The sequence below is a fragment of the Anopheles merus genome, chromosome 3R, assembly GCF_017562075.2.
Source record: "Anopheles merus strain MAF chromosome 3R, AmerM5.1, whole genome shotgun sequence".
Taxonomy (NCBI): Eukaryota; Metazoa; Arthropoda; class Insecta; order Diptera; family Culicidae; genus Anopheles; species Anopheles merus.
In genome coordinates this window covers 45,581,310-45,606,762 of record NC_054084.1, presented here as the reverse complement: position 1 = coordinate 45,606,762, position 25,453 = coordinate 45,581,310, and the positions used below count along the sequence as shown (strand labels likewise).

The following is a 25,453-nucleotide window of genomic DNA, read 5'->3' as shown; positions in this document are numbered from 1 at the left end:
ACGCGATACGGATAGTGGAATACAAATAAACGCCAGTCGAAATCGATGCTGCCCTGTGAGCAACAGTGAGCAAGAGCAAATGTTCGTTCAATGAAAGCAGTCCCCGCAGTCCAGCCGAACTGAAGCAGGAGTTATCACCATGAGGACCCTCGACCGACCTGCGGCAGTCGGGCTGCTATGGTCGGCCTGCCTGTTGGCCTTGCACTTTACGATACCAGCCACCGTTTGTGCCGCCGGTAAGTGTTCCACCTTGCACGTTTCATTTAGTTCGAGTTCGATTTTGGCCACTTTTCTGGTTCGCCGTAATGCACATTAACCCGCTCCATCCCGCCATCGCAAGGATTATCGTTCAGCCGGGCTGTCGGTTCGATTACGGCAAATGATGCAATTAGTCCAAAGTGACATTAATCGAAGCGAAATGGAAGCTAAAGTGGCGACTGTTTGTACGTCAACGGGAGTATATGCTTCAATTGCGATGCCATTGTTGCGATTATGTCTGCACTGACCTCACATACACGGGGACCAGCTCTAACAAACTGATTGTCTGTTTTTATTCGCTTTTTGACGAGTTTGTTGATGAATTTTAAAAGTACAATAACATAAATGTTTATGATTTATAAAACAAAAACCTTTAAGAACAGGCAATAAGGCTTAAATTTCTCACCCATCAAAATTGTACAAAACACCAAATTCCCTTCCCTCTATGGACAATATTTACAGCAAGGTTTTTGTAGTTTTTGGTGTGTCGTCTGAAATATTGTTAAAATAATTTAAAATCAGATATTTTACACCTTAGTAGATTGCAACGAGTATTACATTTTTAATCCCGATAGTACTTTTGTGACATTACCAGCTGACATTTACTATAGTATATAATTTTCTTCGATAATATATGTCATAATTCAACCTGGTTGTGTCGATGGTTGAAAACGTGATCGAGTAGTTTGTTTGGAAAATCAATTTTAAATACCAGAAACACATTTCTTTCATTTTACTTTGGTCTCTAATCAGTTTATTATTTTGAACATTTACCAATTGCTGAATTGTGTTGGTTGGCATTTTTGCAAACCAGTTCAGTTGCCAATTATTTGATGTAAATCATCCACGCTGACAGTAATCGCCGACATCTTTGAACTTTTTTTTAAATTTATTCGCATTCCTACGAAGGGTTCAAAGTTCACATCGATCGTGAAAAGTCATAAGCCCCCCTGCCGCATGTACGTATGACAAATATACGATCAAGAGACGAACATTTGCTGAACAATCTTTCCCATTGTACCGCAACACTCACATAGTATGTAAAGTACCTTTATTTGCAATTCAGTTTCAATGCATTCCGTTCTCCTGGTTCGTCCCGGATGTGATCGGAAAGCTTGTTTTTTTTTTGCTTTATCAAGATGGATTAACCCAGCGACGGCAATTTATGTACTTCTCAGATACTCGCATTGCGTGCTTCTTCATTTTATGGAACACTCAGCCCATCTCGTGTGGTAGCCTCTTTGGGGGTGAGTAGGGGAAACAATCGTGGTTCGTATTGTGGATCCCGGGCACGGGTACATTCGAATTGCATTGATCCATTCGACTTGACGATACAACTAGCAGCAGCAACTGAAATTATGCAATAGTTCAACATTGTTCGCTTGTCATCTGGCAATCATTCGTTCGATTTTTTTCTGTGTCACATTTTAACATTACATTGCTTATCGAAATGATCTTAAACATGGTACAGTCTCCGGTTGCAATGGTTACTACTTTTACCATACATTTTATTGTTCGAATTAATCGTCTTTTTGTTGCTGATTTCATTAAGTGAATTATGGTGATCATGTAAGTTGTCCTTCAATGATTGTTAAAAGCGCCCAATTTTTAAATTACGGAATTTAATGCGAAAGAGTTTTCAAAACTACATCCGATGCTGCAAAAGTGGAAAAGTTGATCGCTGCAGCAATCGCAAGCATGCGCATCGATCTGCGGAAAGGTCTGCTTCGATGCATGTCACCACGCAGTAAATCATCAACCGCGTGTCAATTCGTTGGGCCGTTCGTTTGGTTATGCATGCACACAAGGGCTGCTTTGACCGATGGCAGTGCATTTAACACCTTGTAAGGCAGACCGCACAAGCGCTTCTCTATCTCTCTCGGTCAGCGCAAAAGGGAGCTAATTAGGGTTCGCAATCGCAATAAACGTCGTCAGCTATTGCGTACAGTGTATGTGTACCATCATTCGCGGTGCGTTTTGCGTTCTACTTATAGATATAATTTGAATTCTAAACGACCGATGGCGAGAACGACAATCATTATGCGTCGTCTAATGGGGTCCCATCGTTACGATGTCGCTGTTGTTGCTGGTGCTCACGTTTGTTGACACCTCCATCGTTTCGCAGCGCACGAAGCCACCGTGGTTGCATCGCGCTGCAGGGGATCGACTAGAGAGTCTTCTGTAATAATTATCATTAACCGCCAATTACTCACCATCAAGCAGTGCAGGCGTGTTTAAGCTATGATTTATGAAACTGGCTTGCACTGGAGTACCTGCTGCCTTTTCAAGGTTGACATTGTTTGCTCTGCAAGCAGGAATTTGAACGTACCGAATCTTAAACAGCATAGAGTACCGTTTACGTATGAGCAAATATGTTGAATAAGAAAACTGTCTTACTACTCAGTAGAATCAGTTTAATTTTAGAATACAAATCTCGAGAAGAGATTTTACATTTTGTTACAGCCTGGAGGAATAAAATCGATAACGGTGTCTTTAATATTGTTTAAACGAACAAGAAACATGTTTGGTGTATTAGTTACTCACCCAAAAAAAGGTCATCCTCGTAACTGTGCCACAAAGCGAAGCAGATGCACGGATTTCCGTCGATCGAAAGAAGGACATCACTTCGTCTGGCCGTGACAATAATAACACCCTTCCCATCGCAGCACAATGTTCGTGATCGGAGCTTCCACCGGATGGATTGAATGATCGGATGAGACCCCCTCGTTGAGCTTCAGCAATTTTATGCTGACTGGGTAGTAAAGCAGCCGTTGCCGCTGATACTAAATGTGATGATATAATTGGGAAGATATCTTGATTCGTGCGCTGCCAACCAATCTGTAATCGATCCGCTGTGAGGCGCGATCAATCTTACTGACATTCACCGACATACGCATGAGCTAGTACAGATCTGACAGCGATCTTCGTATCGCATTTGTAGCTAATTGTAAACGGTACTGTGAAAAGGGGGTGCCATAACCTTCGACCGTTTTATCCCGTGCTAACGGTCCTCTAAATATCCTGCAAGCCGGAAACGAAACCAACCGATTCCAACCGGCTATCGAACAATCTTTTGATCGCAATCTACCTCTTCGGTTGTGAAATTAAACTGAAAGGAATCTTTGCAATTTCCTGGTTCCCATAATCCCATTGACGGATTTTAACTATGTCTCACTTTTTTTCATTTTTCGTACAACTCTTGTACACACCAGAATTGTTTCAAACTGCAGCTCATTCTGCTTCATTTGCCTACCACCATTTCCCACGCTGTGCAGTGCCCCAATAGCCTTGATCGGACATTTTGGTGGGTGCTTGGTGCAGACATAAATTCTTCACTCGCTGACCCCAGTCACAACAGTGGCAGTGGCCAATGCTCATCCGGATCTGTCGTGCTCAAGGCCATGGTAGTGGACGTTGAAAAAGTAGCCACAGGTTCAGCTATCGGCCGATCATTGATTTCTGACCACTGGCTGATCACAGCAAGGGCACACGCTACGACGGCTGGCGTATGCACGACAATGTGATTAATACAACTATTAATACGTACATTACAGCCAAACGCCTATATTTATGTGTTTTTTGTGTTTGTTACGTTTTATACGTATGCTATTTTTTGTGCCGAAACTTACTACGTATTAACGTGACGCAGGGCTAATATGTTACATTAAAAGCAAGGTTATGGTTATAAGCATAGGTTATGCTGCTCAAAACACGACACATGTTTTGCTTTGCGGTATAGATGGGTCCAGATAAACAAAACATTCGTGCTGGGTGAAGAATTACATTTGTTGTAATCGTTACTTGAAGCTTTTAACAAACGATGCCATCCATCGATGCCGGTCTTGAAGCATGATCTCACGAATGAGATAAATGAGCTCGTTCCACTTAACATTGATGAGCGCACCACGCACACAGATGTCGGGATAGACATTTTACCACACTATTGCTCTATCTTTTAATGACGATGCTCCCACTGCCCGTCGAATGGCTAACCAATTGGTCATTTTTCTTCGCTCAAACGCCTTCACCAACAATCGGCTGTTCAGGGTCAAACTCAAAACACTATGACTAATCCTTGTTTTTTTTATTTAAAGAATCTAATCTTAAACCCCCAAACAAACTACATTGTGTGATCAGTATCACACAGTTTTTCAATGGTTTTAAATTAGTTGGTGGTAGTTTTAAGCATCTTACCTTTGTTGGGTTTCCTATTCATTGATGCCCTTTGCCGTTTAATGGTGCAGAGAAAATCTCTAGATGCGAAGGTTGCTCCAACGGTTTGCAATGATATGCTTCGTACGATCGTTTGCAGTGTGCAGCAATTGTTTATTCAAATTAGTTGCAATTCGAATCATGCCGGGCAAAAAAATAAATAAAACTGCCCCCCAGCAACAGGTCACGATGTGCAAACGTTACGGCACGTCTTGATGAATAGCCATCATCAATTTAGCTTCTTCAATTTCTATTGCTATGTTTGGAATGCACGATGAAATGACAATACAACAAAAAATAGGAATTGCCTTAGGCCAAAAAAATCCTATTTGTCAGCAACTTATATTTCAATTGCATGTTTTTTGTTGCTGTTCAATCATTTATCGACTTAACGTGAGGTAGTTCTCAACAGACATATTTTTTAAAGTCACACTAGGATCTATCAAATTGAATGCCTGGTCAATGACTTTACGCTTTCCTGTATAGTATTTCGTTTGTTAAAAGAACTGTAAACATTCTATTATATTTTCCATGAATAATCTGTACGGTTGTAATTAGTATAACCGAAATATAGTACCTTTGGACAGGATTAAAAGTATTTTAAGTCATTTTACTAAGCCAGTTTAACTAATTTTATAACATACTTAGGACAAATAATGTTTACTTGGGTACCTTGGGTCATTTTAATTGTGAATGATTTTATATAAACTGTAATCACAAACATTTAATGTGATTGAAATCAATGTTCTTACATCTTCATCGTTATTATGATTATTATCTTATGTAATCAATGTACTTCATTTTAATTATTCATACTTTCTTAACTGCCCTGAACCATCACCATACCGTCATACCGATCATTGTGCCCTTGTATAGCACAGTATTTTTTACGAACAGTTTTGTAGTTCAGCTTTTTATGACGCTTATTAAATTTCCTGGCAGGCTCACTGCTCCGCCCCAAAAATTGAATGCCTAATTATACGATCCACAGATCGAGCTCTCGTCGTTATGCTATCTGGCTTTTCAGCGGCAGCTTAAGCCCTTTCCAATTAAATATGGTCGGCAAAAAAATGTGCCCACTCATTCCGAAGCTTCATAAGTTTAATTTTGGAATTTTCGTCCTCCGTATACGCCAGTGATTGAAAGATTTGAACCATCGACATCGACAAAAAACAAGCCGTTAAAGTAAAACGAAACCATGAAACGTGCAGTATATTGTCCGCATAACAAACAAACGTTTACAATTCCAATTTAACAATTTCGCTCATCCAACCGAATCGATTTGCTCATTAATAGAGCAAAGAACCTGGGCCATCGACTTGCGATCGTTCTCTGCAAATGAGATAGTGCGACCTTGAGAACGCTTCCAACGCGAGATGTACTATACAATCCATCCAGCTCCAGTGGATCCTCCAACACAAGGCACCAGGAACGCACGTTTGGAAACCGTGACCTGTCAGACAGGATCCGTCCATCTGTGGTGGTTAGCCACATCCGGCTGCGAGCTCCGAACCGGATCCACACGAATATGTACCAACGTCTCCCCACACTTGCCGGGTACTTATAACGTTCATTCCTTTTGTGTCGTAGCGTGTAGCACGTGTAAAGATTGCGCCCCGGTTGTTGAATAAAAATAATTGAAACCACACAACAACAAAAAAACGCGCGCACAACCGGCATGACGTTTACAGAAACGAAAGCATTAGTGAAACACACAGACAGAGACGTGCAGTTCGCACATACTAGGTGATGCGCCAAGATGTACACGATAAACGTGCACTTGCCGGTTAAGGAATTGCATAACACACTGCACCGGATGATGGCGTGCTGGCACGAGAATGTGCAGCATGTTCCGTGTGTTGCACGGTTTAATTGTGCCGATGAGGTAACGCTGAGAATCGTTAATATTTGCGCATGGTATCGCGGAATATTGAAGAATATGCGAAACGAAGGTATGACATTCCGCGGATTGTTTTTGCCCAATTTGGTTGAGCAAACAAGGGTTAAGGTGTAATTAGTCAAATATCTGCACCGAATCGCATGCGAATAGTGAATGTTTCGTTTTTTTTTTTAAATTTTATCGTGGCATGGTATATTTCCCGATAAGATCATTTCGCTCTTCATTAATGCACTGTATATTTGGATAATACTTTTTGCCTTTTTAATCCCAAATTGGAGTATTTTACTTTAAATGCGATCATTACAAAGTTTATAGAATGTGATATGTCATGTTTTATGCGATATTCGATCTATGCAAAGAAATTTGGCCTCTTAAAGACTAACCGTAATATTACTGAGTAACTGGATAACCATCTCCATTCAACAAAGGAACGGTCCGGTTGGGAATCGACCCTGCGCAACATTGCAAGAGCAAATGCGTCTAACGAATAGACCATCTTTAGACGATATCAACTAAACGATAACGCTAAAAGCATGTAGCCGGAATTCGTATTTGCAATGATGAGGTAATACATTCGATTGCCAGTTCGTACCACTCCGCAGCTAATCAATTCGACACATCAATCTAACGCTTAGTTTCGACATCAGCTGCCACGACAAAGCCGTAGTGCTGTGTCATTGCCAGTGAACTATGAATTGCTATGCAATTTCAAAATAATGTCAATACTTTATTTATAGCTTATTAATGAATGTTTTTGACAATTCAGTACAATTCTTGGTTTAAAAATCATTTTTAGTTAGTGAATCTGTAGTAGCGCATATTACCTGCCACTACTGTTTTAATGATAATTCATAATGAGCGGTTGTAGCAATCAGATAAATAATGAATTGTCCTTCAGCAACGGATGAATTATATTCGTTAAAGTAAGAGTCATCTCGACTGTCGCTTATATCTGCAGGACGCTTGCGACGACGAAACCGTTAATAATCGTTTCGGTTTTCGCAGCATCCAACTGTGCCACTTGCTGCACAGTTTTGACCTTCGAATGGGTTTTAATTAACTTTGCAATGCACCGCCACCACAGTGCTTACCCGATGCCGGTGCACTCAGAAGGCATCGTTGGAATTCGTCCACAGTTATGACAAGCATCTCGATTAGAAGTATTTTAACGAACGCGATCGAAGGTAAGCAGAACCGGATCGGGTGCACCTAATGGCGGTACGTTTTGTCAATATATCATCTGTTACTCTCGGTTCTCCCCATCTCTTTCGGACTTTCTGGCATTCACTTCCATTGCTGGGTATGGAAGATTTAGTTGGGTTTGCGTTCTGTGTCTCGTTCCACATCTGCTGCTACGCTAATTGATAGAAAACGTAAAGCTCAGTGGCTTCACTGGGCGGCTCATAAGATCTTTCGATCGCACCTGTGTTAGTACACTGCTGAGCTAAACCGCCGTTCAATGCGTCGTCATGCGTGAATCAAACCATTCGAACGGTTGCACTGCAATTGTGAGTTGCAGCTGTTTCGTGAATGTGATGCCTTACCTTTAAGTAGATACAGATCAAGCTTCAATAGCTCGCTGACCTGTACCCTTCGGTGGCACTTTACAAACCGAGTTTAACATCGCCATAAACCCTTCCCTTCTTCGCAATGTTCCGTCCGAGGTGCAAGGGGCTAGCGCTGCGACAAAATGTTGGCATAAAATAAAACATACACTACGCTCCCTTTTAACGAGACCGATTTAATGGTCACACAATAATAAATGGGCAGCGACGTACGATTTTTTACCATTGGCTATCCTAATAATTGAGACATAATCGTTGATCTTGGGACGCTTCGGGAGGGGGGCTTGAGAAGAAAATTTATTTATATTGCGCGACCAACAGGGTCAACATTATACGACGCTGTTTGGTTGATGGAATAACGAGCCTTCAATTATGAAACACATTTCTGTTATACGATGCTACTCATTGTACTAGATTTGGGAGCATCTCCTCGGTGTTAACAATAAAATCTGTAGAAGATGTTACATTCAGTCACGTTGTTGATATTCACTAAATGAAAGCTTTGTAAATACATGCAGTAAGGTTTCGAATTGCCAGGACGCTATACCTATCTGGAACGCAGGCTTTTTTTTAATTTGTTCGTTTACGAGCTTCGCGATTTAAAGCAATACGAGAGTACGATTAAATTTACTTCATCTTCAGTTAATCAACCTTTCGTCAACACTTTGCAAAACACCGCCCAAGTTTGGGCCTGGCAAGCTCCAAACACCTTCGAAGACTTTTGTCCATCCAAGGCACCATCTAGCAAACTTGTCTTGCGTGGTGTCCATTTACGTCATAGCGCTGCTCACATCCAAATACAAAGAACCGGACCTAGTTCAAGAAAGTAGGGGGAAACTCTTCAGAACGAAACGGCTGAAGCACGTGTTGATCTTTAACACCCTTTTGTATGTGTGAAAAGTGATTTCCATTAACATGCATTCTGAAGCGTCCAAGGAATACCAACAATGGACATTGATGGTGCTTTTCCACTTGATCTTAGCATGTATCGCATACCAATGGGACAGCAAAGCCTTTTCACTTCAAGACTTGTGTTGTGTAGGGCTTAATCATCGCACACCTTACCAGTTGTCATGCCAGGCAGCACGCGACCAAACCACCGATTCGAAAGAACGGGCAAGGTATATTGTACGGAACCGCAGCGAACACGATCGCAATAGATGCGTGATTGACGGCAATTCAAATTTTATGATACGGCAAATACTTCTGTCCGCATGAAACTATAAAAAAGGGGAAAGAAAGAGGGAGAAGTACGTCAGGGTTATTATTTCCTCCATTCATTGGGATTTGAATGCTACTTGAAATCGTGGGATTTGGACGGGAGATTTATTATACAAGTTTTCTTCCGCCTTAATCCATGATTGATTTTCCTACTTAATGGCGTCAGTCTAAGAAAAAAGGGACGCGTACCGATTGCTAAGCGCCTAACGATAGTTAATTCAAGAACACACGCAGAAAACAAGAATATTACAAAATAAGAAACTCAATGTTTATGGGTGGTCGCTGTTACTATCGTTGATCTTTCCGCGCTTTTTTGCAGATATATAAGACCGCCTCTTCTAGGGCCTTACAAACTAAATAGCTAAGCATACTCTCCGGAGGTCTAGATTGATTAATTTCTTCAAGAATTCTGCTCCACAAACTTTCATGCTATGCCATTTATTTTGCTGTCAAAAATGTCTCCTTCCAAGTTTGGCTATCTTCATTACGCCTTTTATGATCGTGTAACACCCAATTCGAGCACCCAATTCGTCCGTCCCAATCTGGAGCATCTGATCGGCCGTTCTTTGTGCGGCTGAATATTACTTACAACCTCTGCTTTCCTTCTAGCCGCTATCGTTCCATCAATTAGGATCGCTTTTCATGTTTTTTTTTCTCCGACGAGCAGAGAAACAATTTGCGTTATCGCGAATTATTCCTACCGTTGCTGGTAGCTACCATACAGTGAGCAGATATAAAATAAACTGGTTTAACATGTTCTGAATACCGGTCAAAATTGTTAAACCCCAAAACGTTCCAACAGATCACAGTAAATTACCAGTGGGAGTAACACGGTACGAAATGGGTCTAAAGATACTCCTACGTGAAGTAAAGCTCGTGTTAAGCATCAAGTTATCGCCCACAAGAAAATCACCGTCGTTCACAGAGAGGTGCGTTGTGATTTCAAGCACCATCTCACCATATATGATATACAAGACGTGCTGAAGGATGTAACGACTTGTTGGAAGGTTTGTTCTGAATACTGTTGAGAATGCAAAGTGTATTTGCTGTCCCTCATAAAAACATACAAAAGAACCAACCCAATAATCTAGTCATTTCAAGCACTCCAGATCGGTGTATCGACACTACGGTTGACATACACCGAGGCTCGTGACGACGGGTCTGAATTCGTGCAATTATCGCGTATTAAGTGAAAGGCAAATCTAGTGCCAGAACCTGATCCCATGGTTTCGTTTGACCCTTGAGGGGTCTACGCTGCGTGGATGCTGCGACCGCAAAAGTGGAGCATCGGACAACCTCAGTTGTCTTATGGTCTTACATTGCTACCAGGATCGTGTTGCTACGCATGCAAGAACAGCTCACGCGTTCCAGTGTTGAACGTTTAAACATGGTAAAAATGGTTTTACCAGAGGAATCTGGTGCTACAACTTGTCCCCGATTCTACGCGCCCGACCACTTGACAGGTTTCCTACGAGAAGCCCAGTTTTGCATGCGTGCACCGAGGCCTTTGCCTGTTGGTTTGCCACGCGCAGAATTTGTTTGTTTGCCACGCGGACCGCGCTGGACGAAAGGCACGGCAGAACCTGTGCCGTGCGGTCGTTGATCAAACAACTGTTTAACGTATAAATCACCCGATCACACGATCGGGTGTGCATTCTCACGTGAATTGAATGGAAGTTCACCAAATACCCGGTGCCAATTCAAATAGACAAGACCCTGCCTGTCCTGCCGGGCCACAGGAGTGGGAACGTGAGCGAGATCCAATTTGGTGCTACACTCTAAAATCGAATGTCTTTAAATGAATGAGCCTTGTTTGGCACGAACGTTCTGACAAAATCCGCTATGTTGGTCATATGAGCTATTTTTTATTTGCATCCCCACACAGCCATTCGAAGGGGCTGACCATCTATAACAGCTCGAGGCGCTGGTCACAGGTATCGCTAACGATTTGGGAGGAATTGCTTGAGGTGATGCCAATTTTAAGGTGTGATTTTGAATAAAAGCCTTCTAACCTCGCTCCTCGCACAATGCCAACAGGACAAAAGGGAATGGGTGGAGTTCGGTCGGGCGATTGGATTTGGCCGTAATTGATTCTTAATTGTTTCACCCCAACGCGGATTATCGTTGCCAATTTCGCTGGGGGTATAGTTATGCTTAAATAGTTATGTTTATGGAAAAAGTATTTAAATCATCTTCTCCTTCTTCTTGCCACAAGCCAATCTACGCAGTTATACCTTCCGGCTATTTCACTTCATTTATAGTCACGTAGTCGATTAGTCAATAGTAGTGCTTCAGCATCATCTTAAATTAGCATTATGACTTGGATTGGAACTATAGAGATTGACACATGGGAAGAAATAGTTCCAAAGGACTTTATATGAATCGTTGCTCTTCCGAAAGACATTGGATTTACTAATTTGTTATATTTTGTGAATGTTGAACCAAGTCTTAAGATTTTGAATCATAAAGGCTTAGTTGATCCTAGCACATAGGACGAAATCTCTTCTTCTTTTATAGTTTTTTTTCTATAGTTAACGTCCTACGCGGACATGCCGACCTACACAGGCTTTCTAGACTTAATTCATTACCACGCAACCTTGCCGCAGCCGTACCACTGGACCGCCCCAGTACGGAGTGTATGGTGTAAAAATAAGATATTTAATTAACATCGCCAGATCGCCATGCCACCAATGAAGGAAACAATAAAATTACCAAATTCAAAAGATTTACTGCGTTCTCCTGACCAATTTAGGCGTCCGCTATGGTTCTTCGACAGGAAGCTACAATTTCTCACGAGTTTATTAGATCAGTGGCGTTGAGCTTAATCCCGGATGCAATATTAGCTGCACGCTGCGTGGTTTTGACAGATCTGCACACCAGTAGCAGCAACTAAGGTGGTATTCAAACAAAAGTCATAATCAAACCAATCCAAATTGATCCGCCACAGCGGGTCAGCTTCTACGCTAGAGCGTGATGGCGATAGTATGGCCAAAATATCTTCAAAAATGTTAACCCTTCATCTGGAATGGACCGTCCATTGTTCATTTTGTTCTTCCTTAGCATTGTTTATTGCTTTAGGATTTTGCAAGCCTAAAGCCATTGGGACAATGTCGCGAAATCAGGAGTACTCCATCGGACTAGGTAAACCCAAAAAAACGCCAAACCATCAAACGAAACCACAGTCTAGAGAAGTGAACGTGCCAGCCAGCCGTGGTGCAAAAACGGAACGAAAACGGACGCTGCGAATTAAGCCCACCGGCCCGAAACGAGTCCCGAGGGCTCACACATTGCGATGCGAGAATGCTGGCACGGGGCACATGAACATGATGTTATTAAAATCTGACCACTAAGGTGACCTCGAGCTGTGAAAACCAACCATCTATGCGAGTGGTCAGCTCGTTCAACCTTTGCGGGCGTTGTACGGTTAAAAGCCGGGATTATTCGCTTACTGTTGCGAAAAATTTAAAAAACGTTAGCATCGAAGATTTACGATCCAGTAAGACGAAACATTAATCAACTCGGTATCAGTGACATGAAACAGTAAATTGTTCCTTTTGCGGGACTACTACCAAAAATTACATCCCTCGTTTGCGTCCACTGGCTCGCGATCGATTGGAATGTGTCGAGTTGTGAACAATTCGCTGCATACGTTTGGAGCGATCGGCGACGGTGGCTAAAAAATCTGGGCATCTTTCCCATATTGAGTCATCGTGAGTGTTGTCTTATGTGCTACTCCACTCCCAAATGTGGATAATCTGTTCCTTTCACTTACCTTGACCCGTTCTCACGATCAGATCTCTGGCTATCCGACTAAGGGTAACCTATCCCTTAACCAGCAGCTATTAGCCGAATCCGTGCCGCATAATCTTGACCGAAAGATCTAAAAAAAAACCCGGACCCACACTGCATAAAACCATCTCAATTTCACTTTGTTTCGTCTCATTTCAGAATCGAGCTTGATGAGCCACGTCGAAAAGCAGCGCTACGATGGATGGTACAACAACCTGGCCCATCCGGACTGGGGAGCTGTCGGTAAGTTGTGCGCGCACACCACCCTTTTGGTCATAATTTTTTGATTTATCACACACGATCAACTGACAACCCGCACGTAGCGCAATCTCAGCAGGGAGGGTTTTTCACAAAACTGTCCAAAACGAGCTTAAAAAAACTCACACACACACTGCCCAAATTCACCCTCACCCATTTGAGTATAAACGTCTCCGTTGACAGTCTGTTTTGTTCGGTGCTTTAACGATTCCCCGTTTGCTTAACTGGAGGGCTTTTATGTGCCTATTTTACCGATTCCTGTGAGCAGTAAATGCAGAAATATTGCGATGTGTCACAGCGAGTTGTGCCGATTTCGGTGCGATCGCTCAATTTTCGAACACCCCAGCACAGCGGGGTGCGTCTGCATTGAGCTGCTGAGAACTCCCGCGTTGTTGCGAAACGGGGCTTGGTCCGCAAATCCGAATGTGGTTTACTTTATTGCATTTTAAGCCTCACTTACTCGATCCCTGCTACTCCACAGGCTCTACCGGCGTTTCGTATCGGTCGAGTCGCAAATGTAGATGTAAATTTTAATTATTTATGATTATCGGCCATCAATGCTGGACGAGGGAACACTGATCACTACAATTGATTACATTCCGTCCATGCGGGAATATGCGGGTACTTAAATTGTTCTCAATTTTCCCATCGCATGGCTAATTAGTGAACGTGACTGTGTAGCAGATTCGCGGCAGAGCAATTCATTAAATTTGGATGAATGTTTTTGTAACAAGAGATAAACATGGAATGTTTAATCTGCTTAGTAGTAGTGGTATTATTTTTCAAAATTATATTTATTTCGAATCTCGGAGAGAAGAGTTTATTGTTGCTGCTGCATACTTTTATATGATTAATTTTTTTACTAATCTGTTAAATTTCGATTGAATTTGATATAAATCATGTTGTTCATGAAATTTAAATAGTATTTTTTAACAATTGTATCATAATGTTTAAAAATTAATTCAAACTCGTTGACACTAGAGAGCACTTGCGCCTCCGTCATATTCAAGTAATCGATTAACGCGTTCGCTCCACGGCTCATACAATACTCATTCAGCATCTGTGGCACGTGAGCGACAACCCACCAGCCAAGTCACGCGACCGACCTGCCTGGTGTGTGCCAGACGCCCCGCTGTGTAGTGCAAAATGTAGCAAAATGTACCTGTTTGCCGCATCATGCCCACCAGCATCACACGTCAAGTCCATTTCAGGGAGTGACTCCAAACCATACATCATTCGGTGCCTCACAACCAGCCTCTTTGACGTGCAGTGTTCAAACAGTTCAAACGTCTCTTATACCGGGCCGTGTATGCGTGCGTGTGTGTGTATCGAAACGGCTCAGGCACACAGCACGTGAAGTTAAAATACAGAGTGACTTAATTGGATTAAGCATACCTTAAGTGCAGTGCCTGTTAACTTTGTAGCTGCCTCCAAACCTTCCCCCCACAGTGCATCTCACCCAAGGTGCATTCTTGCATCCAACCTTACGAGCTGCAGACCCGGTTAGCTTTTAAGCTGAGCATTCGCACTGCAGGATCCATGAATGGGTGGTTGGATGGATGGATGGATTACCTTGATATGGTGCACCCTTCCCTACCGCCTTTAGTAGCAAAAGAGCTGGACCGTGCTTCTGTAGCTTCTGACGCTGCAGGAGGTACACCGGTATTAACAACGTCCTACGAAACTCGTTTTGTTTTGTGAGCAGCAGCCACCACTAAACAGCTACTAAATTATATGAATAATGCCTCACACAGCGCGTGCATGTTGCACCATATTGGTGATATGCAGTTCAAGCGTGGATGAATGAATCATTGCACTGTAGATGCACCTGTTGTGGGGATATGTTCAGGCAAAGGATTCAGAAGGTGTATGGATTGGGAAGCTTTTTATCACTTTTATGTTTATGCTCATTTTATGTTATTTTTCTTTAAAGCAGGAGTCTCCAATCTTCGGCCCGCGGGCCGCATGTGGCCCTCAAGAGCATTTAATGTGGCCCGCGATGACTGGGTAAAGGTTAAATTAAATAGCTTTTTTTTCTGACTAATTAATTTTTTTTTTTCTGAAAGACGAAAATAAAGATTCAATAAATGAAAGCTGCAGAAATTTTATATAGTTTGTTAGTATTTTCTTATTAATACGATATTTGAACTTCCACTTATTCTGAAGGTAGCGTCAAAATGTCCCTCAACAACGTTGATTATGAAACAATACGGCTCGCGAACTAAAAAGTTTAGAGACCCCTGCTTTAAAGCATTGTTTTTAATACAATAATATCATTCAAACATCTGTAAAAACACAAAAAAAAACAGTTTTTCACCGACATAGTTTATACCTAGCAATCAGTTTTGTTGAACCACCACAACAGCCTTCATTTGTACTTACATTTGCCTTTCTGCAGCAAATGCAACAGGATTAAGCTCAAAAACAAAACAACTCCATTGAGATGTCGGTTGGCTGTTACCACTCGTCAGGATCGGCGTACAAATCCTTCCCCGAGCTTATTGCATTATGAAACAATTTGCCCGCTCGAAGTCATTTATAAAAGTCTGAAAGCAATAATTGATGGTCTACTCGCGTCTGACCCCGAAATCAAATTTCGAGCTGATGCTGAATGTGCAAGGGCTATCGAACGATGGTGTAGATGCTTTATTTTCTTGGCTGTTGTCTTGTGCAGGCAGTAGTTTTCTCTGCTCCTTTCGAAAGGAGGGTTTGTGTGGTATGATAATGCTCACTTACATTCATCGATTAATTTGCCGTAATAGTGTAGTGGTATCGATTCCTTCCCACTAACAAGCATCAACATTACTGTTGCCATTTACAGAACATAATATTCCAGAAAAGGAAGCAATGCATTACGTGTTGAAGAAAAAAAATGACATTTATATTTCTATTGTTGTTATTCGAACCATATTGGGTGGTGTTAATGATTTGTATCAAGGCCAATTTATGTGTTCATAGTAAATGACTGTATGTTTTACTTATCTTCCTTTTAATTAAAGTAAAATACTTTCATTTAATACTTAATCTTTGCATCGACATGTATCTGCTACATTTCGCTATTTTTTACTATAATGAATGTACAAAATTCTAGCCGCACAGTGTTTCTCGCACAAGTGTTGCCTTATTGCAAGTCGTACAATTTCATCCTGTTGAACTATGGCTGGCAATAAATATGCATTATGTATGTTCGCTAACATTTTCGACCCAACAGGTGACAACTCACTCGCTCAAACTTTAATTACTTTTATCACGCTGGCTGGCACGTACGGGCGGTAATCTTTGGCATTGATCTAGATACCTGCATGCCTGATAAGGCCAGCGGTATTTAATATGTAACAGTAACAAGAGTGTACAAATTAAATGACAATTTATGTCTCGTTTCAGAGGCAAAGTAAACTAGTAACGCGTAGCTTTTTCTTGCTTGAATGATGGATGTGCATGTGATGTGCATGTGCAATTAAATTAAGTTCTATGAAGTGTTATAATTTACTATCGAGATCAATCGGAATGATCGATAAGTTATCAGATACACAAGATGTATGCAATAAGAAACAACCAGCATAAAATATATGAACATAGTGCAATCAACAATTGACAAGGTTTATCCACAATGTGTGCTCAGATATACTAAACCGGTAAAACAAACCCGTTTGTATACTGCTACTTCAAAATCAATGGCACATTTTTACATCATGCTTTGCATATGTTTCAACACACTTACACGTGTAATTATTGGTGCATAATTTATCTCTAGCAACGATGACGCAGCCTGTGTGCTTTTTTTCACCACCTCGGTGGTCCACTCTTTTGCGCTGTTCTATCGCAGCTCCGACACGTAAAAAACAGTTTGTAGGAAAAATAAAAATTATGGTCCAAACAGACAGAAACGCGTGTCATAACAGCCATAAAGTTAGTGCGTCCTATTCACCCGACACCCATAAGCGCGAGTGCATTTGCACCCCTACACTAATAGCTCGCGCCGCGTAGCCTAACCGAACCGGGTACCGGGTTTCCATTATCATGCGAAGGAACCGTTAATGGACAATTTAGGAATAATTATTATTTATGAGCTCGCCATTGACATTGAACTGCTTCCGTTTGGTAGCTTTTTGCTACCTTTTCCTTCTGAGGCTTCACGGCTCGCTTAGCAAATGTCAGTACACTAACTCACTTCCAGGTCGCTCCAATAAGCAGGGCCGAGGGTAGTAAGAAAACGGTGAAGAAAATCATCATCCATTAAGAAAGACCTATCCCTTAAAATATGCAAAAAAAAAAGCGCAAGGTAGCAGCAATTAAGCTGCGCGTTGCAGGGAAAGGCAGTCTAGCAAATTGGTCTAGCGGCATTGTGTTTTAGCATGATTTTAAAAGCACTTGTAAGTAGGTGTTTCGCTTCATATTTTCGAATGACCGGAACAGGTGCCTAGCAACCAAAATTGTCAGTTGTTCTTTTTTCGATAGCCAACCATGTACTCAAGGTTTTTATTCAATAACAATACATTAATATATAATTTATAGAAATTGTTGATGGATTCTAAATACTATTTTTTCCCTTCTTTCAATACTTCCACAGATAATCACCTCACGAGGAAAGCTCCATCGGCATACAGCGACGGGGTGTATGTGATGGCCGGTTCTAATCGCCCCTCGCCCCGTAAGCTCAGCAGACTGTTCATGCGTGGCACCGATGGTTTACCATCGATGGAAAACCGTACCGCCCTGCTAGCTTTCTTCGGTCAGGTGGTGACCAACGAGATCGTCATGGCGTCCGAGTCGGGCTGTCCGATCGAGATGCACCGGATCGAGATCGAGAAGTGTGACGAAATGTACGATCGAGAGTGTCGTGGTGATCGCTATATTCCGTTTCACCGTGCGGCTTACGATCGCAACACGGGCCAGAGTCCGAATGCACCCCGCGAACAGATCAATCAGATGACGGCCTGGATCGATGGCAGCTTCATCTACAGCACCTCCGAGGCATGGCTGAATGCGATGCGTTCGTTCCAGGACGGTGCGCTTCTGACGGACAAGCAGGGTACGATGCCGGTAAAGAACACGATGCGTGTGCCACTGTTCAACAATCCTGTACCGCATGTGATGCGAATGCTCAGTCCGGAACGACTATATCGTGAGTAACCCATGCTTATTGCGTTTGTTTTGAATGTGCAGTGAATTGTAAGCAACATTTTCAAACTATTACAGTTCTGGGTGATCCTAGAACCAACCAAAATCCAGCCCTGCTCTCCTTTGCCATTCTGTTCCTGCGTTGGCACAATGTGGTAGCGAAGCGCGTTCGTCGCCAGCATCGAGATTGGAGTGATGAAGAAATTTTCCAACGAGCACGACGTGTAGTGATCGCTAGCTTGCAGAACATCGTCGCATACGAGTATCTGCCAGCGTTCCTGGACAAGGAGATCCCACCGTACGATGGCTATAAAGCGGACACTCATCCCGGAGTGAGCCACATGTTCCAGGCGGCCGCCTTCCGATTTGGACACTCGCTAATTCCACCAGGACTGTTTCGACGCGACGGTCAATGCAACTTCCGTCGCACCAACATGGACTTCCCAGCTTTGCGCCTTTGTTCAACATGGTGGAATTCGAATGTAGGTTTGCTTTGCGTGTGAGAAACTTGCAGTGTGTGTGTAATTCGACTAAATTGATTCGTTAAAATCACTTCACAGGATGTACTCGATAACACGCCAGTGGAAGAGTTTATTATGGGCATGGCGTCACAGATAGCTGAAAAGGAGGATCCACTGCTGTGTTCGGACGTGCGCGATAAGCTGTTTGGACCGATGGAGTTCACCAGGCGGGATCTGGGTGCTTTGAATATTATGCGCGGTCGTGACAACGGACTTCCCGATTATAACACGGCACGTGCGGCTTACCGTTTGCCCAAGAAGAAGAGTTGGCGCGACATCAATCCGGCAGTGTTTGAACGGCAGCCTGAACTTTTGGAGTAAGTTTGTTGATCAAAGTTTAGGTGCATAAGGTTTCATTTTAATGCCCCTGGTATGCTTAATCCGACAGTCTGCTAATTAAAACGTACGACAACCAGCTGGACAACGTGGATGTTTACGTTGGTGGAATGCTGGAGTCCGATGGAAGGCCGGGCGAACTGTTTTCAGCTGTCATTATTGATCAGTTTACCAGAATTCGTGACGCCGATCGGTTCTGGTTTGAAAACGATGACAATGGGTGAGTCATTTGTGATTGTAGATTAACAAAATTTCAACCGCCATTCTGACACCTGTATCAAATCGCCTTTACAGCATATTCACCAAGGAAGAAATAGCCGAAATACGCAAGTTTACACTGTGGGACATTATCGTGAACAGTACCGACATCGAGGCGGATGAGATTCAACGAGACGTTTTCCATTGGAAGCAAGGCGATCCCTGCCCGCAGCCGGAACAGCTGAACGCTACATTGCTCGAACCGTGCAACTATCTCGAGGGGTACGATTACTTCTCCGGTTCCGAGCTGGCCTATATTTATTCGTGCGTGTTTCTCGGTTTTGTGCCAATCCTTTGCGCCGGAGCCGGATACTGCGTGATCAAGCTACAGAACAGCCGACGTCGTAAATTGAAAATCAAACAAGAAGCCATGAAAAACACTGCCAACACTAAAGTGTCGGTGGAGAAAATGGTTGCCCGGGAGTGGTTGCATGCGAATCACAAACGATTGGTGACAGTAAAATTCGGACCAGAAGCGTCGATCTATACGGTGGATCGCAAGGGAGAGAAGCTGCGGACCTTCAACCTGAAACACGTCGATGTGGTGACGGTGGAGCAATCGCAGGAGAACTACACGGCCAAGAAGCCATACATTCTGCTGCGTGTGCCCAACGATCACGATCTAGTGCTGGAATTAGAGTCCAACTCGGCCCGCAGGAAGTTCGTCAAAAAACTGGAAGATTTCCTTGTACTTCACAAAAAGACTATGACATTCGTGGAATCGAATCGTGATTTGATGCTGGCCAAGGCAGAAACACGCGAGCGCCGTCAAAAGCGGCTGGAGCACTTTTTCCGTGAGGCTTACGCGTTGACATTCGGTTTGCGTCCTGGTGAACGTCGCCGGCGCTCAGACGCATCGTTGGATGGTGAGGTTATGACGGTGATGCGAACCAGTTTGTCCAAGTCAGAGTTTGCAGCGGCCCTCGGTATGAAACAGGACGATATGTTCGTTCGGAAGATGTTTAATATCGTCGACAAGGACAAGGATGGAAGAATATCATTCCAGGTAAGGAATATTTGAAAGTTTCTACTATAAACAGCAATTATAAACATGTCTTTCTCGGATTTATCGTTCAGGAATTCTTGGAAACGGTGGTATTGTTTTCGCGTGGCAAAACCGATGACAAACTAAGGATCATTTTCGACATGTGCGACAACGATCGAAATGGAGTGATCGATAAGGGAGAACTGAGCGAGATGATGCGATCGTTGGTGGAAATCGCCCGCACAACGAGCGTTACCGACGAGCAAGTAAACGAACTGATCGATGGCATGTTCCAGGTATGTTATTGTGAGTGAGCTTTAGTAGTCCACATTACTCTAACATGTTTTCACTTACAACCCTACAGGATGTTGGTCTCGAGCACAAGAACCATCTTACCTACGAGGACTTCAAACTCATGATGAAGGAGTACAAGGGCGACTTTGTAGCGATTGGGTTGGATTGCAAAGGTGCTAAGCAAAATTTCCTCGATACGTCCACCAATGTGGCACGCATGACATCTTTCCATATTGAACCAATTTCGGACTCGCGCCGTCACTGGATGCAAGAAAAGTGGGACTGTTACACGACCTTCCTGGAGGAGAATCGTCAGAACATCTTCTATCTGTTCCTATTCTACGTTATCACCATCGTGCTGTTTGTGGAGCGCTTTATTCGTTAGTATTACTTTGTGGGTGCGAATTTTCTTTCGTATGAACTCATCATAACCCTTTTAACTGTTTCCAGATTACTCGTTTATGGCGGAGCACACCGATCTACGACACATCATGGGTGTCGGTATTGCTATAACTCGTGGTTCTGCCGCTTCATTGTCATTCTGTTACTCTCTTCTGTTGCTTACCATGTCCAGGTATGAGTGATTTTGGAAGTAACCTCACAATTCCATTGTTTAACCATATTCCTTCCCCAACAGAAATCTTCTCACTAAGCTGAAAGAGTTTCCAATCCAGCAGTACATTCCGCTTGATTCACACATTCAATTCCACAAGATCGCTGCCTGCACTGCGTTGTTCTTTTCGCTGCTGCACACTGTGGGACATATCGTTAACTTCTATCACGTTTCTACCCAATCGATCGAAAACCTAAAGTGTCTCACGAAAGAAGTTCACTTCACGTCCGACTATCGGCCCGATATAACGTACTGGCTGTTTCAAACCATCACCGGCGTGACCGGCGTAATGCTGTTCGTCACAATGTGCATCATTTTTGCATTCGCTCATCCAACCATTCGCAAGAAGGCGTACAAGTTCTTCTGGAACGCACATTCCCTGTACGTGGTGCTGTACGCATTATGTCTCGTGCACGGGCTTGCACGTTTGACCGGTGCCCCCAGGTTCTGGTTGTTCTTTATTGGACCCGGCATCGTGTACACACTGGATAAGATCGTCTCCCTACGCACCAAGTACATGGCGCTGGATGTTATTGAAACGGATCTATTGCCCTCAGACGTAATCAAGATCAAGTTTTACCGTCCGCCGAATCTAAAGTATCTTTCCGGTCAGTGGGTAAGACTGTCGTGCACGGAAATAAAGCCCGAAGAGATGCACAGCTTTACACTCACCTCGGCACCACACGAGAATTTCCTGAGCTGTCACATCAAAGCGCAGGGACCGTGGACATGGAAGTTGCGCAACTACTTCGACCCATGCAATTACAACCCGGACGATCAGCCGAAGATACGCATCGAGGGACCGTTCGGTGGGGGCAATCAGGATTGGTACAAGTTTGAGGTTGCTGTTATGGTCGGTGGCGGTATCGGTGTTACACCGTACGCTTCGATCCTGAACGATCTGGTGTTTGGTACAAGCACCAACCGGTACTCTGGAGTGGCGTGTAAGAAAGTATACTTCCTTTGGATCTGCCCGTCGCACAAGCATTTCGAGTGGTTTATCGACGTACTGCGGGATGTGGAGAAGAAGGATGTTACGAATGTGCTAGAGATACATATTTTCATCACACAATTCTTCCATAAATTTGATCTTCGAACAACCATGCTGGTAAGTCACCATTTTTTAAGTGTTACTAATGAACGTGTTTGCAAGTACAAGATTTTGTATCCTCCTTCATTGCAGTACATTTGCGAAAATCACTTCCAACGTCTCTCCAAGACGTCTATGTTTACCGGGCTAAAAGCAGTGAATCATTTTGGCCGTCCCGATATGTCCAGTTTTCTGAAATTCGTCCAAAAGAAGCATTCTTATGTGAGTTCTGCCAGCTAACGATATAGCTAACGATATCGTACAAAGTGGTAATTATTCTTTTTCGCACTATTAACAGGTATCCAAAATTGGAGTCTTCTCTTGTGGACCACGACCGCTCACCAAGAGTGTCATGTCGGCATGTGATGAAGTGAACAAGAGCCGCAAATGGCCGTACTTCATTCATCATTTCGAAAACTTTGGCTAATCGAACAACAAACAAGAAAAGGCTGTTCACACCTTTATCGTCCTTTCTCATTCCATACTAATAAGCTATCGTTTAATCGCAACGCACCAGTCATGGGAGGATTGGTTGATTTGTTCTAATTTCGAAAGCGAAAGCGTGTCTCGTCGATTATTTTTTATAACCTAGTTTTCAATGTTTGTATGCGTTTCTGATTGTATGTGTAGCTTTTCGGTAGGGAGCGGCAACGGCATCAAACCAGCAGTTTCAGTATTTGCGTTAGTCTCATTTGATATTTCAGCATCATTATCAAATGTGTCCGTTTCGTTCGTTTTAACGTTAGGTATAGAATTTCCAGATCTTCGTTTGCGTAACGTTGTATTTTCCCCCTTCAAACACTGCCTAAAAGGCTTATTTATTCTCCTTCCAGAAGGAAGAATTCCTTAAACAGCAAAACTAAACACTATTCCTACCAAGTTAATGATAGCAGAAACGCTACCCAGTTCACGATAGTAAACGTTTATCGTTTTGCTTTGTTCAGTAGAAGATCGCAGAACAGTTAGTTTCTAAGTCTCTTACAAACATATAACGCCAACAGATCAATAGAAGCAATATTCACACGTTTGCCTACCATTTCATGATGCGTGATATTACATATACAACTAATCGCACCCATATGCTAGCGTAAGAAAACTGAGCTAGCATTCGTTGATTTGCAGAAGACGCCGTTAGGAGCAGTTTGCGATTAAAGCAAGCAATCTTACTTACACTGGTCAAAGTTTATCTACATCAACTGCCAGAAAATGTACCTTTTTGTGTTTTTGTACAGCTTGTCTTGTTCATTGTAAATGAAAGTTCGTTTTTTTTGTATTATGTCTTTTTTCACATCGGTATGTTTGTTGCTCTTGCTCAAGCCTTTTTTACGCTGATATGTATCGAGTAAGTCTTTGCTCACCGTGGCGAATAAGTTAGCAATCAATGTAAATATGCATTAAACTCGTTGCTGTATTTATTATACCGTGTATACATTAAATAAATATAAGCATTACAACAACAATCTATTTGCGTTGGTTTTATATTTTGAGAGAATTTTAGCTAGATATGTCATCTTTCGAAAAGCAATAATAGCGGTAGCTGCCTATGTTAGTACCTGAAAGAAAATAAACAATTACATAGCAGATTCAGGAATCTGTTCAGATATGGCATACATAAACAACATATTGATTTGGTATAAAGGATAATTGTTTCCTTAAGCATAATCATGGCGTCCTCCTCAATCATTCGGAAAGTGATCGCTAAAAAGTTGAATTTACTGTAATTTTTTGCGTTTTGTTGTGTTATAGCATATCTTCAGTGCTCTAAAACAACAATTTTAAAATACATTTATCATACTAGAAAATATTGAATCCATAATCCAAATCCTTTTAAACCAGATTGGCATCACTGCCAAAAGCTTATAAAACAAGCTTTTCATACAAACGAAAGCGTGACAGAGCTTTCGGTAGGAGTGAGTTGAGAAGCTTTTGTGAGAAGATAAAAGTGAGCTGTGAGATATGTTTCTCATCATACAACACTTAGGTGATTTAAATGAAACGATAGACAGCAACCTGTTAATTTAAACATTACCTGTTTCTTTTGTTACAAATTTATTCAAATTAAATTAAGGCTAATTTGGTGTCATCGAATAATAAGTCAGGTTACAACTTTACCGTTTTACAATGTCATCTGACATTAACAGCGATGTCTTTTTTCTTAGCTCTGCACACAGAAGTTAAAGCACAGTGTTGCACTATGCCCTATGCCCGATGATGCAACATAATTACATCTCGATGAAGAAATCAACCATCAAAACCAACCACTAAGTAAAGCACTGTGCCCTTAGGCCAAGGAATTTGCTTTGCTACTAACTAGGCAAAAGGGAGAAACAAGTGTTCGTACTCATCGCAAGCAGGCACGCAGAGAGCTTGAGTCGCATGAAACCTATTTTCTACTCGGCCAATCCGATGCTGGTGCTTTATCATAGTCCTATTAGTTGTAGCCATCAGTTCTATTAACGATGACCCTGGTTTCAGCGTTGTGTCCAAGACATTGCAATCAACAGGACGCCAACCCATCTTGTTGTCCGTCCGTCCAGTCTGACATTTCACTCATGCTGTATTTGTGATGGCATTTACTTTAATGATTATCATTGGTGGTTTGTAACTGGAATGCTGATTAAATGCAATACTTCATGCTAAAGCACAAAAATATCACATCTTTATTCTACTTTGCTGCTTCTACGAGTTATGATTTAGAAACAAAATTTAAAATACTTTAAAAAATATTTATCTCTATGCTACGAAATACGCAAGAAATAATTTACTATGCATTTTGGCAGAACTTTAGAGGCTTTGATTATGAAATTTAAAAAACAGAAAGAATAAATTACGGACAAACAAAGCATCTTCACCAATCTCTGCTGTTGTTGCCAAATAAATAGATAAATCTGTATCTATTACCAGTCAAGACTATTTTAGATTGTCAATCACCATCACACGGTACGCCAATTGCCAGCTTAATAAAGAAGCATTGAAAAAATAGCCAAAGTATTTCCCAAGCGACAAAACTAACATGCTTTCTCGCTCTCTCA

The 25,453-nt window shown here is 42.3% G+C and overlaps 1 protein-coding gene across 1 annotated transcript; it reads left to right on the top strand.

The window, feature by feature from the left end:
* Positions 1-68: 68 nt before the first annotated feature.
* On the top strand, positions 69-23,881 carry LOC121595666 (dual oxidase). The gene is made up of 13 exons (XM_041919798.1): positions 69-236; positions 13,105-13,188; positions 17,774-18,328; positions 18,403-18,806; positions 18,885-19,162; positions 19,234-19,401; positions 19,476-20,445; positions 20,517-20,720; positions 20,789-21,098; positions 21,169-21,292; positions 21,356-22,439; positions 22,515-22,643; positions 22,720-23,881. The coding sequence occupies exons 1-13, from the start codon at positions 140-142 to the stop codon at positions 22,846-22,848; spliced, it is 4,536 nt and encodes a 1,511-aa protein (XP_041775732.1). The 5' UTR covers positions 69-139; the 3' UTR covers positions 22,849-23,881.
* Positions 23,882-25,453: the final 1,572 nt, after the last annotated feature.

Excerpts from the sequence above, each read along its gene's own strand:
- LOC121595666 (XM_041919798.1), top strand. The coding sequence starts at position 140 with ATGAGGACCCTCGACCGACCTGCGGCAGTCGGGCTGCTATGGTCGGCC. Across the intron at positions 237-13,104 it reads AGCCACCGTTTGTGCCGCCG|AATCGAGCTTGATGAGCCAC; the intron begins GTAAGTGTTCCA and ends GTCTCATTTCAG. Across the intron at positions 18,329-18,402 it reads CAGTCCGGAACGACTATATC|TTCTGGGTGATCCTAGAACC; the intron begins GTGAGTAACCCA and ends AAACTATTACAG.